At 41.8% G+C, this 16,811-nt stretch overlaps 1 protein-coding gene across 3 annotated transcripts in view; it reads right to left on the bottom strand.

The window, feature by feature from the left end:
* KIF16B (kinesin family member 16B) overlaps nt 1–16,811 on the bottom strand; it is a 197,056-nt gene that overhangs the window by 80,757 nt on the left and 99,488 nt on the right. For 2 of the 3 annotated variants that reach the window (XM_067469750.1, XM_067469744.1), the window contains exons 18-20: nt 8,174–8,206; nt 7,894–7,947; nt 3,653–5,002 (exon numbers count right to left, since the gene is read on the bottom strand). In XM_067469750.1, coding sequence (XP_067325851.1) covers nt 3,653–5,002; nt 7,894–7,947; nt 8,174–8,206 — 1,437 coding nt within the window. The remainder of the gene's footprint in view (nt 1–3,652; nt 5,003–7,893; nt 7,948–8,173; nt 8,207–16,811) is intronic. The other variant, XM_067469745.1, reaches the window with a different exon arrangement.

Here is a 16,811-nt window from a genome sequence, read left to right as displayed (position 1 = left end):
TCACACTATCCTCATTTCCAATTGTATTTCAGTAGAAATATCACTTGCGCCAACACTGTTACAGAAAAAAAATGAAATCCTGGTATTACACAAGAAGCAGTCCCTCAAATATATGTACACAGACTCTAAAATAAATTTGTTTCAATAGCAAAGTACTTATTTAGTATTAAAAACACATTACAATCAGCCCACCCATTCTGTACCCACAGACTCAACAATACATAGCTTGATATTTAAAAAATTCCCAAAAGAAAACCTTCATTTTGTCATCTTATATATTATGTCGTATATAATGGAATTTAAGCATCCATGGATTCTGAAATCCTCTGGTAGTAGGGGTGGGCTAGAACGTATAATATAATGTTAACCAAATCAATAGTATTAATTTACAGAGAAAACCTCATAGTTCATTAACGTTAGATTGATTCATGAGTCTTAGACCATTAGTAACATTTGAGTAATTTTGGTTCATTTTGGGCAAAAACATCAACAATTTAGCTTTGAGGCATAGTCAGGAGATACAAATGAAGGTAAATAGGCTTTTTAAAAAAACATTTCAAGTATTCATGGGAAAATCCTTTTAAAAATCTTAAATCCATTATTGCTTGGTGCCTTTTAAAAATCAACAACAGCTGCACAGTAGAAAACTAATATGTTAAAACAAACACCAATGCAGACAATCTGTTTTGAAAGATTAACATCTGCTGCCTTCAAACGTAAGCAGCCTCACATTTCATCATGGTCCAAAACAAAACAAAACAAAAAAAGCCCAACACATATCACTCCAGATAGCTGGCAAATATGAATGATAATCTAAAATTTGCATTGGAAAAGTAAGTATTTGGAACTTTAATAAAATTGCATTCCCCTAAAATCTCTGCTGCATGTTCTCTATAATTCTTTGTATAGTAGGGAAGAAACTGAATTATGGATTCAAATTTGATTTTTAACCCTAGCTCTTTTTTTTCTACAGAGGTCTTAAAGGAACCTTCTAAAGAACTTAAACAAACAGGTTAATGTTACTACACTACAACTAGCTGCTCTTCAAAACTAAAAACCTGTTCAATGAGAAGAACATTACAGCTCTCATCACATAAATAACTCATTTATAAACACATAAATAAGTACGCTAGACCATGGCCTCGATATTTATCTCAGATTTTACAATGGCTAAAACCATAAACACAAAATGCAAATAGTATGCAAAGTCTGGAAGAAATCATACATATTAATAGAGAAATGATGTTACAATGTCCCCATTAGCCATTTAAAGAAGTTAATGCATTTCCTTTTGTTTCCCCAGGAAAAAGCCCTCCATCTGGCTAAAAGGAAGGAAATATTTGCTGTAGCCTAACAAAACAAACTGGCTCTGACATTAAAACTGTCTTCACGTTAACCAGAATGTTGTTTTTTTACTGTAATAAACTGACTGATAAGACAGTCCAACAAAAAAAATATACTGTTGTATTTATTCTGTCTGTATTTTAACTTATTATGATTTTATGATGTTATGATTGCTACATGTAGCCCACCCATTATTATTGTGCCTGTGCATATATATTTTTTATTTTTTATATTGTTATGTATGTGTATGTTTTATGTAATTATGATGTTATTGTTTATTGTTCACGTTTTTGGTTTGTGTTTTTGGTTTTTTATTGAAATTGTTATTTGGGCTTGGCCTCATGTAAGCCACTCCGAGTTCCCATTGGGGAGATGGTGGCGGGGTAATAAATAAAGATGATGATGATGATTATTATTATTATTATTATTATTTGTGCATTGAATTTCTGCTGTTAGCCAGTCTGAGTTCCTCCACGGAGGTAGAGAAGATCGGGATATAAAAGTTTTAATAATAATAATAATAATAATAATCTTGAATTATACCCCTAATAAATACGAGGGGTATTTTTTAAGTAAGGTCCGTTTTGTTGTAGACACTAGTAGTTTGCGCACATACCGCAACGGGCACACGCATTGTGTACCGGCATGCCTCGGGAACAACTGTGCTCAGTTTCCGCTCTGTAGCTAACCTGTACGGTTCTGTTCTGTGCTTTAAAAATGTTTAAGACTATCAACTCGCCCTCCGCATGTGAGGTTCGCTCAGTGATATGCTTTTTGTCAGCAAGGAACCTGCCTGCTGCAGAAATTCATTGACAGATTTGTGAAGTGTACGGTGATACAGTTATGAGTGAAAGCAAAGTACGTAAGTGGGTACGACAATTTAAAGAAGGCCGTCACAACGTCCATGATGAGGACCGCTTCGGTTGCCCTTCTTTGATTACAGACGATTTGGTGGCTTCAGTTGAAGCTCGCGAACTACAAGTGTCTACAACAAAATGGACCTTACTTAAAAAATACCCCTCGTAAATATTAGTCGGTTTTTAGACCTGTTCCTGGGGCTATTTTGGGCACTAATTCAAAAAAATTGCATTGGATAGATAAGGTATGGATAAACTTTAGCCCTCCAGGTGTTTTGGACTTCAACTCCCAAAAATCCCAGTCAGCTTACCTGTTGTTAGGAATTATGGTCTATCCCAAGCACGGGCAAACTTTGGCCTACCTAGAGGGCTGAAGTTTGCCCATGCCTGGGATAGACCGCATCAGCTCTAATGATATAGCTATCATGATTTTCTATGGGCCAGCAGGTGGTGACTGGTAAATGCCATAAGTTCTCCTTCTCAAAAATTAGAGCTGATAGGGAAAAACTGGTGTCATTTTTACAATTGGCAGGTCAGATATACCCAGAAAGAGGTCGAACATCTGAGACACCAAAATGTGTGTTGGCCAGTGTAATTTTCAGGGTAGCAGCAGGTGGGATAAAATGCCCTTCCCAAAACAACTACGAGGGGTATTTTTTAAGTAAGGTCCGTTTTGTTGTAGACACTAGTAGTTCACACGCATACCGCAACGAGCGCGTGCGTCATGTACTGGCATGCCTCGGGAACAACTGTGCTCAGTTTCCGCTCTGTAGCTAACCTGTACGGTTCTGTTCTGTGCTTTAAAAATGTTTAAGACTATCAACTCACCCGCCACATGTGAGGTTCACTCAGTGATACGGTTTTTGTCAGCAAGGAACCTGCCTGCTGCAGAAATTCATCGACAGATTTGTGAAGTGTATGGTGATACTGTTATGAGTGAAAGCAAAGTGTGTAAGTGGGTATGACAATTCAGAGATGGCCGTGACAACGTCCATGATGAGGACCGCTCCGTTGCCCTTCTTTGATTACAGACGGCAGTGAACTCTTGGTTATCGGAGCAGGCGGCAAGTTTTTATGAAGAGGGTACTTTAAAATTGCTTCAGAGGTATTATAAGTGTTTGAACAAACTTGGCAACTATGTCGAAAAATAGAGTGAAGTATGTACTTTCTGAAAATAAATTTACTTTTTTGAAATAAACTTTCGTTGTGCATTTACGTTCAAACGGGCCTTACTTAAAAAATACCCCTCGTACTTATATAGGGAGATAAGTTTCCATTGGATGAGCATCTTCCTTGAAATTAGTATCATTTTGACTATGAGAAGAGTGTTATAGTTACTTTCTGCTCAAGTAACTACTTTTCTGTTGCACCATTGAAATTGGGTTTTTACAATAAGTGAAACAGAAGAATGTGTATATGTGTGTGTTAAAGGCAAATTGGATTCCTCTTACTGTTCTCGGTCTTGCTCCAATGCTTTCTGTTCTGCCTCCAGCGTAGCTTGCAAGCCAGCCTGCTCGCTGCAACTGCTGTTCAGAGTCGCAAGCTTCTGTTTCTGCTCTTCAATCTCGATGGTAGAATGACGTTGCAAAGCAGAATGTCGTCTTTCTAACTTGGCTACTGCTTGCTCCAGCGCTTCTCGCTGCTGCTTCTGCCTTGATTCAAGAATTTCTTTTTCCTTTTTCCTCACTTTTTCTTCCTGCCGAGCAACATTGGCCGTGAATTCAAATGTTTCTTGAAGCTGCTGTAGCTGGCTTGCACTGTCCTTATATTGTGCAAGCTGTTCTTCCTTTTCTTCTAACTCTTTCTCAACTTCATAAAGAGTATTGTCCAAGCTTTGGAAGCCTCGATCAAGTATTTCGCAGGCCCTTTGCTTTTCTTCCAATAAAGCTGGCAAATGATTATTCATCAGAAACAGGAGCTGCCGTTCTTTATGCTGCATCCTATACTCAGCTGATTTTAGTAAGTTACATTCTTCAACCGCTAAGGCAGTATCCAGCATGCTTCCTTCATTTTTCTCAAGATGTAAGTGTTGTGTATAGGAGTGTTTTAAAGGATCCAGGTTTTCACGTTCATCAGCTATCTCTTTTTCTAAATAATTCCTTTGTTGCACCAAGTCTCGCTCCAAACTAGTTAGCTGTTCTAGCTGTTTTCTCTTGAAATCCATGAAATTATGTTGTATCTTTTCTAACTCTTCACAGTCTTCATCATCTTCAGATCTGGCTTCTTTGACTCGCAGGAGAGACTCTTTGATGTCTTCAAGGTCCTTCTTCTCATCTTCAACTCTTTGAACATCTCCTCTTTTGAGCAGCTGTATCATGACTTGTTTGTCCCTAAGCTGCTCTTCTAAGTTTGCCACCAGCAGTACTTGATCTCTTTCCTGTTCTTCAAGCCTCTTTTTTTCCAGTTCTAATTTGACATATTGTTCTTCTTTTTCATTTTTAAGCTTTTCCAGTTCTCGGAATATTTGCATTTTTTCTGCTTTCTCATTCTGATTGAGCTCCTGTAATCGCTGAAGTTCTTCTGTAACTCGAGAAAAAACTTCTTCTTCTTGCTTCTTTTTTTGAAATTCAATTTCTTGCTGTTCACGTAGCCTCTCTTCTTCAAATTTTTCCTTTTCTGCCAACAAGTCTTTCATCCTGCTTTCTATATGAAAGCTTTTCCTTTTAAGATTTTCCTCTTGTTTTCGGATTTGGAGCTGAACTATTTCTGTTTCTTTACGCTGAGACTCTACTTCTTGTTGCATTCTTTCCAGCTCAGCTTTGTTAGATTTTTGTTTTTCTTCCATTTCTTCAATTAACTTTCTAAAAAAGAAAAAAGAAAAAAAGAAAAAAGTATATTACTTTTTCAACAAATTCATGTAAATGTCTGTAACAGCCACTAGCTGATGTTCAGAAGACTTTTACTACTTCCAGATTTTTCAAGACCCCAACATTGAGTTAAGGGGACCACATTTGGGGTCAGGACCCATAGTTTAAGAAGTAGTGGTTTATTATACTGTAAATAATTAAATTATGCTCAATAAAATTATTTTAAAAAAGAAGAAGCAGTGGTTTAGACAAAGGCTATTTGTTCAAAAAATTGTCATGTTACGAAAAATATGATAAAAGTAGCACTTGGAACAAGATCAATTGTGTACTAGCAAATAATAATACATACAAACATACATGTGTACAATATATACCATTGGTTAATGTTGGAGAAAACATCCTTTTCAAACCTCCTCTATTTAATGTTATGTCTGTTTATAATGTATCGTTTTATTTCTTGAAGTGTATGTCTTCCTGGGTTTGCAGTTTCCTTAGCTCTGTATCAGCGTTTCTCAACCTGGGGGTCGGGACCCCTGGGGGGGTCGCGACGGGGTGTCACCAAAGACCATCTGTTGGTCATGGAGCTTCTGTGTGGGAAGTTTGGCACAATTCTATCGTTGGTGGGGTTCAGAATGCTCTTTGACTGTAGGTGAACTATAAATCCCAGCAACGACAACTCCCAAATGTCAAGGTCTATTTTCCCCAAACTCTACCGGTGTTCACATTCAGGCATATTGAGTATTCATGCCAAGTGTGGTCCAGGTCTATCATGGTTTGAGTCTACTGTGCTCTCTAGATTTAGGTGAACTACAACTCCAGAACTCAAGGTCAATGCCCACCAAACCCTTCCAGTATTTTCGATTGATTATGGGAGTTCTGTGTACCAAGTTTGGTTCAATTCCATAGTTGGTGGAGTTCAGAATGCAGGGGAACTATAAATCCGAGCAACTACAACTCCCAAATGACAAATTCAATCCCCTCCCAACCCAACCGGCATTCAAATTTGGGCGTTTTGGGTATTTGTGCCAAATTTGGTCCAGTGAACGAAAATAAATCCTGCATATCTGGTATTTACATGATGATTCAGAACAGCAGCAAAATTACAGTATGAAGTAGCAACAAAAATAATGTTATGGTTGGGGGTCACCATAAAACGAGGAACTGGATTAAGGGGTCGCAGCATTAGAAAGATTGAGAAACACTGCTCTATATACTTGAGATAGTGGGAGGGGCTGCAGACTATATGACTGGTTGAGTAACTGTTTAGAATGCAGTTTAAAAGGATGACAATTGAGAAATGACAGTTGAGGCTTGAGTCCCTTGGAAATAGATTGTTATGAAAGAGAGCTGTACAGAGCAATATAGTTTTGAAGAGACTTATAAAGACTACTAGCCGTCCCCTGCCACGCGTTGCTGTGGCCCACATGGGGGTTCTGTGTGGGAGGTTTGGCCCAATTCTATCGTTGGTGGGGTTCAGAATGCTCTGTGATTGTAGGTGAACTATAAATCCCAGCGACTACAACTCCCAAATGTCAAGATTCTATTTTCCCCAAACTCCACCAGTGTTCACATTTGGGCATATTGAGTATTGGTCCAGATCCATCATTGTTTGAGTCCACAGTGATCTCTGGATGTAGGCGAACTACAACTTCAAAACCAAAGGACACCGCCCACCAAACCCTTCCAGTATTTTCTGTTGGTCATGGGAGAACTGTGTGCCAAGTTTGGTTCAATTCCATAATTGGTGGAGTTCAGAATGCTCTTTGATTGTAGGTGAACTATAAATCCCAGCAACTACAACTCCCAAATGTCAAGATTCTATTTTTTTGAGTGAAGAACATACATTGGGTTGTTAGGTGTCTTGTGTCCAAATTGGGTGTCAATTCGTCCAGTGGTTTTTGAGTTCTGTTAATCCCACAAACGAACACTACATTTTTATTTATATAGATAATGTCAAGTTTATCCTGAGAATAAATGTGCCTGTATATTTAAATACATGTTATCAGTAAAATAAACAAGTTATTTTAAAGAAGTCTACTTGAATCTTTGTCTGCTGACAGCATTGAATAGAAACAAGATATTTATGTGCCCAGTGATCATCCATTACCCATTAAACTAAAGTAACACTTGGAAACTCTGCTACCCAATAGGTTATGAAGCTATCAGGTCATAATCCCCAATAGGTTATGATCCTAACAGGTTGTAATCTCCAATAGGTTATGATCCTTATACGTCATAATTCCCAATAGGTTATGATCTTAACAGGTCACAATCCATATCCCAATAGTTAGCAACATTGAATATAAGGTAATATATGTTAAGCATTACATGACAGACACAATGCATCATTCATTATTTTTTATGTTTAATATATATTTATATAAGAACAAATGCATTATTGGTGATATACTTTTTAGAACTACTATTTTTAAATCTATATCTGGAAGCATACGATATCAATAGATACAATGAGTTGTTGTTTTTTGTTGTTTTTTTATCGTGTCAGGAGCGACTTGAGAAACTGCAAGTCGCTTCTGGTGTGAGAGAATTGGCTGTCTGCAAGGACGTTGCCCAGGGGACGCCCAGATGATTTGATGTTTTATCATCCTTGTGGGAGGCTTCTCTCATGTCCCAGCATGAGGAGCTGGAGCTGATAGAGGGAGCTCATCTACCTCTCTCCGGATTTGAACCTGCGACCTGTCGGTCTTCAGTCCTGTCGGCACAGGGGTTTAACCCACTGCGCCAACGGGGGCTCCAATGAGTTGTTATACTACTGGGAGCAGGGTTCTCAGATGAATTAGAAACATCTCTCTTCCATTCCAACTCTATTCCATTCCCTTGACATTAGAGGAAGAGAATAAGAGGCAGGAATTCCTATCACTTACCTTTTACTTTCCAATTTTTCTAGTTCCTCTCGTTGCTGTCTTTCAAATTCTAATCTGTTGGAGAAAACATGACATTTTTTAAAAATGAACAATGATTATAATAACCCTTTTATACTTTAATACATTCCACTCAAAACGTTAGTTGTTGTGTTTTAAAAAATGATTTAATTGGCATCAAAACACAGCACATTAGACGACACAGATGAGTGATTAGCACTCCATTTGTAAGTTAGAGACACATAGGCATAGTAATTGTTATAAATAATTTTAGTTTCTCTACCTGAGACAGATTGGTCCTTTTACAGGGAAAAGGCTGCCAGAAGAGGTAGACAGAGATAAAGGAGTCAGTTAAGCAAAGAGTGTACAGAAATAAGATTGCAGAGAAAACCATCAACACCTTAACAGCAAACTCTACACACGTACAAACACATACACAAGCACATGATGCTAATGTGGGTGGAAAACACTTCTAACTGACACAAAGTGTTTTGCTATCTTCCCTGCAGCTACTTTGCCACAGTGCATTCTGCTCAGGATTGCCCTTAAGAAAAAATAGGGGGAAATGGGGTAGGGCATCCACCAGGTACAGTGAACTGAAGCAACGGAAGCTTTCAAACAACTAACAAAATAAATGAATACTTAATTTTTACTAGAAAAAAGCTGTTTTTATAAAAAATACCATAAAACTGTCTTATATTGCTTGTCTTTATTTGTCTTTAATTACTTTTTTGGCTGTATTTCGATATTACTATCAAATCAATACATAGTTTATGGTATGGTGTAGTATGGGGTGGGAGCCCTTTGTGGCACAGTGGGTTAAACCACTGAACTGCTGAGTTTGTTGCCCAAAAGGTCACAAATTCGGGAGCGGCGTGAACTTCCGCTGTCAGCCCCAGCTTCTGCCAATCTAGCAGTTCAAAAACATGCAAATGTGAGTAGATCAATAGGTACTGCTCCGGTGGGAAGGTAACGGTGTGCCATGCAGTCATGCTGGCCACATGACCTTGGAGGTGTCTATGGACAATGCCGGCTATTCGGCTTAGAAATGGAGATGAGCACCAACCCCCAGAGTCAGACATGACTGGACTTAATGTCAGGGGACATTGGAAAGCATCCATGAGGATTGGTAGATGGAGAAATGTATTATCTGGTTGCTTGACAGTTGCTTTTAAAATAGGCCTAACTGACACTTTACCCCATACTATAAAAAGGCATTTATAGTATGGGGTGAAGTATCAGTTAGGCCTATTTTAAAAGCAACTGTCAAGCACCCAGATAATACATTTATCCAACATCTACCAATCCTCATGGATGCTGGTTAACTGACAGTTTACTACATTATAATGCAAGTCATATTTAATAAGTTTAATATAGATTTATAGGATGCGTTCCCACCTTTAAAAGAACCATTAGTATGTGCTGCATTTTTATCTTTATTGAAATGTTTTTAAACCATTGTATGGGTTTTTTTTAAAAAAAAAATAATAATTTGTTGTTCATTTGTTCAGTCGTCTCCGACTCTTCGTGACCTCATGGACCAGCCCACGCCAGAGCTCCCTGTCGGCCGTTACCACCCCCAGCTCCCTCAAGGTCAGTCCAGTCACTTCAAGGATGCCATCCATCCATCTTGCCCTTGGTCGGCCCCTCTTCCTTTTGCCTTCCACTTTCCCCAGCATAATTGTCTTCTCTAGGCTTTCCTGTCTCCTCATGATGTGGCCAAAGTACTTCAACTTTGTCTCTAGTATCTAGTTTAATAATAATAAACTTATTTGTACCCTGCTACCATCTCCCAAGGGTCTCGGTGCGGCTTACATGAGGCCGAGCCCAAATACAGCAATACAAGCAATAATAACAACAATACAAGCAATTAAAATAAAACATGGACAATAAAATAACGAAACATTAACAATAAGACAACACACAATTAAAAACTATGGGAAGGCCAAATGTAAAATTGAAATTGAAAATAATGCTGGAACATGGGCAAAAAAGTGATGGAGACCTAAAACAATGTAAAGTGCTTTGGAGGACAAAGTGCTATAGAATCATTATTCTGGGAAGGCACACTGGAACAACCACATCTTCAAGCTCCTCCTAAAGACTGCCAGAGTTGGGGCATGCCTGATGTCCTTAGGAAGGGAGTTCCAGAGTCGAGGGGCCACCACCGAAAAGGCCCTCTCTCTCGTCCCCACCAATCGCGCCTGCGATGCAGGTGGGATTGCAAGCAGGGCCTCTCCAGATGATCGAAGTGATTGTGTGGGTTCGTATACAGAAATATGGTCAACAGCTGAAAATGTGAACAACAACTGGAACCTTTTATCATATGTGGTGGGCCTTTCCAAAGGCTAAAGCCTTCTGCATAGAAGCACATACTGATATTGCAAACATAATAAAAAATAAAGTAACACTGAAACCAGAAACTTTTTTGGGGGGGGGGGGGGGGACTATTAGATAAGCAAATACCGAAACACCATGAAAGAATTTTCCTATACATGGCTACAGCATAAAAAATTGAATATGCAAAACTATGGAAGCAACAAAGAACACCAACACCAGATGAATCAATTACAATTTTTTAAATGGCTGAAATGGACAAATTAACATTAACTCTACAACAAAATAATACACAAAAACCGCAAGAATGGAAACCTTTTATGGATTGTACAAAAAACCAGAAGAAGATGACGGCAATAGGCTTTGTGAACTAAAAGTATTATGAAATAATACATGTGTATAAACTATATAACTTGTATATCTAAGAGCAAAAAAAACTTTAGAAAATGGATGAGTTAATACTTCTGAATTAAAGTAGAAAAGTGTATAAATTCAAGAAGATTGATACTATAGATATATACATTTATATAAGATTTATTATGTGTAAATCCAATATGAATGATCGATAATTATAATAAATATTTATATGTATATTATTAATCTACTAACAAAAGAAATTAACTTGAAGATATGTATACAGTTGGCTGTCATCAAGAGTAGAAAAAAATCAGAGTTTAACTTAGTTAACTGATAAAATAAGGAGAAGGAATACTATGGAGAGTTGGAAGAGAAGAGAAGAGAAGAGAAGAGAAGAGAAGAGAAGAGAAGAGGGGACAATATCTATATCTATATCTATATATATAATAAAGAAGAGTGTTTGTTTGTATAGGACAGAGGGCGGACAGAGGGCGGAAGGGGTATGTGGCAGCGTTCTGATTGGCCAGCCTGAAAGTTCCAACATTCGGATTGGCTGCCGCAGTGGTGCTATTTGCATATGGTCTCTGATTGGCCAGCTTCAATAGGAGCCCCTGGTGGAGAAGAGGGTTCATGGCAGAAACGGGGCATGACAGAAGGAAATTTGCATATGGTCTCTGATTGGCCAGCCTCAAATCCAACATTCCGAGATGAGAAAGAGAGGAAAGGAAAGGCCGGGGGCTGGGTCAGAACACTACCAATACAGACCGAAATAGGCACACAGAGCCCCCATGACCCACTCAACATCCTACTGCAGTTTGGAGGAGGATGAACCATGGATGATGGGACTTGCAGTACCACCACTCACATTCTGAGACTGCTGTTAACCTCATCCAGTGACTGATCAGGACCAAACTTCGCACATAGACCTCTCATGACCCACTGTACGTCCTGGTGTGATTTGGTCGGGGATGGACCGTGGATTATGGGACTTGCAGCACCATTGCTCAATTCTTCAGACCACTGCAACCCTCATCCAATTACCGATAAATACCAAACTTGGCACACTGAGTCTCCATGACGCACTCTACATCCAGGTGCAGTTTGAAGGAGGATGCACCATGGACGATGGGACTTACAATACCTAAACTCCCTTCCTAAGACCATTACAACTGCCAACAATGATGGAACAGGACCACAATTTACACTGAGAGCCTGCATGACCCACTCTACATCCTGGTGCGGTTTGGAATAATTTGGCAATGGATGATGGGACTTGCAATCATTTCACTCACTTCCTGAGATCACTGCGACCCTCGCCAATGACTGATCAAGACCAAACTTGGCAAGCAGAGTCCCCATGACCTACTCTACATCCTGGTGCACTTTCGAGGAGGACAGACCATGGATGATGGGACTTGAAGTACCTCCACTGCCTTCCCAAGACTGCTGCAACCCTCATCTAATGTCCAAACAAAACCAAACTTGGCACACAGAGCCCCCATGACCCACTCTACATCCTAATACGGTTTGGAGTAGGGCATGCCATGGATGATGGGACTTGAAGTACCTCTACTCGCTTTCCGAGACTGCTGCAACCCTCAACAATGATTGAACAACACCAAACTTGGCACATAGACCTCTCATGACCCACTTTATGCCCTGGTGAGATTTGACTGTGGATCGTGCATGGATTTTGGGACTTGCAGTACCTTCGCTCAATTCCTGAGACCACTGCAAAACATCATCCAATTTCCGATAAGGACCAAACTTGGCACACCGGGTCTCCATGATGCACTCTACATCCTGGTACGGTTTGGAGGATGATGCACCATGGACAATGGGACTTAAAGTACCTTCACTCAGTGAAACCATTGAGACCCTCTTCCAATAACTGATGAAGACCAAACTTGGCACACAGAGCCCCCATGGCCAACTCAACATTCTGGTGAGGTTTGGGAGAGAACAGACTATGGATGATGGGACTTCAACTACCTCCACTCACTTCCTAAAACTGGTGCAACCCTCATGTAATGACCAATCAAGACCAAACTTGGCACACAGAGCCCCCATGAGCGACTCTACATCTTGGTGCTGTTTGGAGGAGGACGGACAATGGATGATGGGACTTGCAGTACCTTCACTCACTTCCTGAAACCACAGTGACACTCATCCAAATACCAAGAAAGACCAAACTTGGCACAGAGAACCGCCATGGCCAATTCAACATTCTGGTGATGTTTGAGGGAGACTATGGATTATGGGACTTGCAGCACCTTCACCCATGTTCTGAGACTGCTGTGATCCTCATCCAATGACTGATCAAGACCAAACTTAGCACACAGAGCCCCCATGACCCACTTTACATCCTGCTGCAGTTTGAAAGGGGATGGACTTTGGGTGATGGGACTTGCAGTACCTTCACTCACTTACTGACACCACTGCCACCCTCATCTAATGACTGATGAAGACCAAACTTGGCACACAGAGCCCCCATGACCCACTCTATATCCTGCTGCTATTTGTAGGAGGATGGGCCATGGATGATGGGACTTCAAGTACCTTCACTCACTTCCTGAAAATAATGCAGCCGTTATCCAAAGACCAATAAAAACCAAACTTGGCATACAGAACTGCCATTACCCACTTTCTCTAATAACCCGGGCAACGCCGGGTCCCCAAGCTAGTATATAATAAAGAAGAGTGTTTGTTTGTATAGGACAGAGGAATTGTGGAGGGCGGAAGAGTATGTGCCAGCGTTCTGATCGGCTGCCACTGTGGTGCTATTTGCATATGGTCTCTGATTGGCCAGCTTCAATAGGAGCCCCTGGTGGAGAAGAGGGTTCATGGCAGAAACGGGGCATGACAGAAGGAAATTTGCATATGGTCTCTGATTGGCCAGCCTCAAATCCAACATTCCGAGATGAGAAAGAGAGGAAAGGAAAGGCCGGGGGCTGGGTCAGAACACTCCCAATATAGACGAAACTTGGCACACAGAGCCCCCATCACCCACACTACATCCTACTGCAGTTTGGAGGAGCATGAACCATGGATGATGGGACTTGCAGTACCACCACTCACATTCTGAGACCGCTGCTAACCTTATCCAATGACTGATCAGGACCAAACTTCGCACATAGACCCCTCATGACCCACTTTACGTCCTGGTGTGGTTTGGCCGGGGATGGACCGTGGATTATGGGACTTGCAGTACCATTGCTCAATTCTTCATACCACTGCAACCCTCATCCAATTACCAATAAATACCAAACTTGGCACACTGAGTCTCCATGACGCACTCTACATCCAGGTGCGGTTTGAAGGAGGATGCACCATGGACGATGGGACTTGCAATACCTGCACTCCCTTCCTAAGACCATTACAACTGCCAACGATGATGGATCAGGACCACAATTTACACAGAGACCCAGCATGACCCACTCTACATCCTGGTGCGGTTTGGAAGAATTTAACAATGGATGATGGGACTTGCAGTCATTTCACTCACTTCCTGAGACCACTGAGACCCTCGCCAATGACTCATCAAGACTAAACTTGGCACATGGAGCTTCAATGACCCACTCTACATCCTGGAGCACTTTGGAGGACGACAGACCATGGATGATGGGACTTCAAGTACCTCCACTACCCAAGACTGCTGCAAAACTCATCTAATGACCAGTCAAGACCAACGTTGGCGCACAGAGCCCCCACGACCCACTCTACATCCTGCTGCAGTTTTGGAGAAGGGTGGGCCATGGATGATGGAACTTCCAGTACCTTAACTCACATTCTGAGACCGCTGCAAACCTCATCCAATGACGGATCAAGACCAAACTTGGCACATAGACCTCTCATGACCCACTTTACGTCCTGGTGTTGTTTGGAAAAATTTGGAGATGGATGATGGGACTTGCAGTACCTTTGCTCACTTCCTGAGACCACTGAGACCCTCGCCAATGACTAATCAGGACCAAACTTGGCACATGGAGCTCCAATGACCCACTCTACATCCTGCTGCAGTTTGGAGGAGGACAGACCATGGATGATGGGACTTCAAGTACCTCCACACCCTTCCAAAGATTGCTGCAACCCTCTTCTAATGACCAATCAAGACCACACTTGGCACACAGAGCCCCCATGATCCACTCTACATCCTGCTGCAGTTTGAAAGGGGATGGACTTTGGATGATGGGACTTGCAGTACCTTCACTCACTTACTGACACCACTGCCACCCTCACCTAATGACTGAAAAAGACCAAACTTGGCACACAGAGCCCCCATGACCCACTCTATATCCTGCTGCTGTTTGTAGGAGGATGGCCCATGGATGATGGGACTTCAAGTACCTTCACTCACTTCCTGAAAATAATGCAGCCGTTATCCAAAGTCCAATAAAGACCAAACTTGGCATACAGAACCACCATTACCCACTTTCTCTAATAACCCGGGCAACGCCGGGTCCTCAAGCTAGTATACAATAAAGAAGAGTGTTTGTATCGGACAGAGGAATTGTGGAGGGAGGGCGGAAGGGCGGTGTATGTGCCAGCGTTCTGATTGGCCAGCATGAAAGTTCCAACATTCGGATTGGCTGCCGCAGTGCTGCTATTTGCATATGGTCTCTGATTGGCCAGCTTCAATAGGAGCCCCTGGTGGAGAAAACAGTGAATGGCAGAAACGGGGACATGAGAAGGAAATTTGCATATGGTCTCTGATTGGCCAGCCTCAATTCCAAGATTCCGAGATGACAAAGAGAGGAAAGGAAAAGGCCAGAGGGGGCTGAGTCAGAACATTACCAATACAGACCAGACTTGGCATACAGAGCCCCCATGACCCACTTGACATCCTACTGCAGTTTGGAGGAGGATGAACCATGGATGATGGGACTTGCAGTACCATCACTCACATTCTGAGACCGCTGATATCCTCATCCAATGACTGATCATGACCAAATTTGGCACATAGACCTCTTATGACCCACTTTACGTCCTGGTGTGGTTTGGCCGGGGATGGACCATGGATTATGGGACTTGCAGTACCTTTGCTCAATTCTTGAGACCACTGCAATCCTCATCCAATTACCGATAAAGACCAAACTTGGCACACTGAGTCTCCATGACACACTCTACATCCTGGTGCAGTTTGGAGGAGGATGCACCATGGACGATGGAACTTGCAATACCTGCACTCCCTTCCTATGACCATTACAACTGCCAACAATGATGGATCAGGACCACAATTTACACAGAGAGCCCACATGACCCACTCTACATCCTGGTGCGGATTGGAAAAAATTGACAATGGATGATGGGACTTGCAGTCACTTCATTCACTTCCTGAGACCACTGAGACCCTCGCCAATGACTGATCAAGACCAAACTTGGCACACAGAGTCCCCATGACCCACTCTACATCCTGGTGCACTTTCGAGGAGAAAAGACCATGGATGATGGGACTTCAAGTACCTCCACTCCCTTCCCAAGACTGCTGCAACCCTTACTAATGTCCGATCAAGACCAAACTTCGCACACAGAGCCACCTTGACCCACTCTACATCCCGATGCTGTTTGGAGAAGGACGGACGATGGATGATGGGACTTCCAGTGCAGTTCAGGGCAGGATGGGCCACTAATGATGGGATTTGCAGTACCTTCACCCGATTCACTTCCCACAGAACATTGTAGCCCCTACAAATCACAGACCAGGCCCAAACTTGGCACACAGAGTACTTATGGCCCACTCTACATCCTACTGCAGTTTGGAGGAGTATGAACCATGGGTGATGGGACTTGCAGTACCATCACTCACATTCTGAGACCGCTGTTAACCTCATCCAATGACTGATCAGGACCAAACTTGGCACATAGACCTCTCATGACCCACTTTACGTCCTGGTGTGGTTTGGTTGGGGATGGACCATGGATTATGGGACTTGCAGTACCATTGCTCAATTCTTGAGACCACTGCAACCCTCATCCAATTTCCGATAAATACCAAACTTGGCACACTGAGTCTCCATGACCCACTCTACATCCTGGTGCAGTTTGGAGGAGGACAGACCATGGATGATGGGACTTCAAGTACCTCCACTCCCTTCCAAAGATTGCTGCAACCCTCTTCTAATGACCAATCAAGACCAAACCTGCCACATACAGCCCCCATGATCCACTCTACATTCTGCTGCTGTTTGAAAGAGGATGGACTTTGGATGATGGGACTTCAAGTACCT

Source organism: Anolis sagrei, chromosome 1 (genome assembly GCF_037176765.1).
Source record: "Anolis sagrei isolate rAnoSag1 chromosome 1, rAnoSag1.mat, whole genome shotgun sequence".
NCBI classification, from domain to species: domain Eukaryota; kingdom Metazoa; phylum Chordata; class Lepidosauria; order Squamata; family Dactyloidae; genus Anolis; species Anolis sagrei.
Note: the sequence above shows the minus strand (reverse complement) of the source record. Positions and strands in the feature narration are given on the sequence as shown.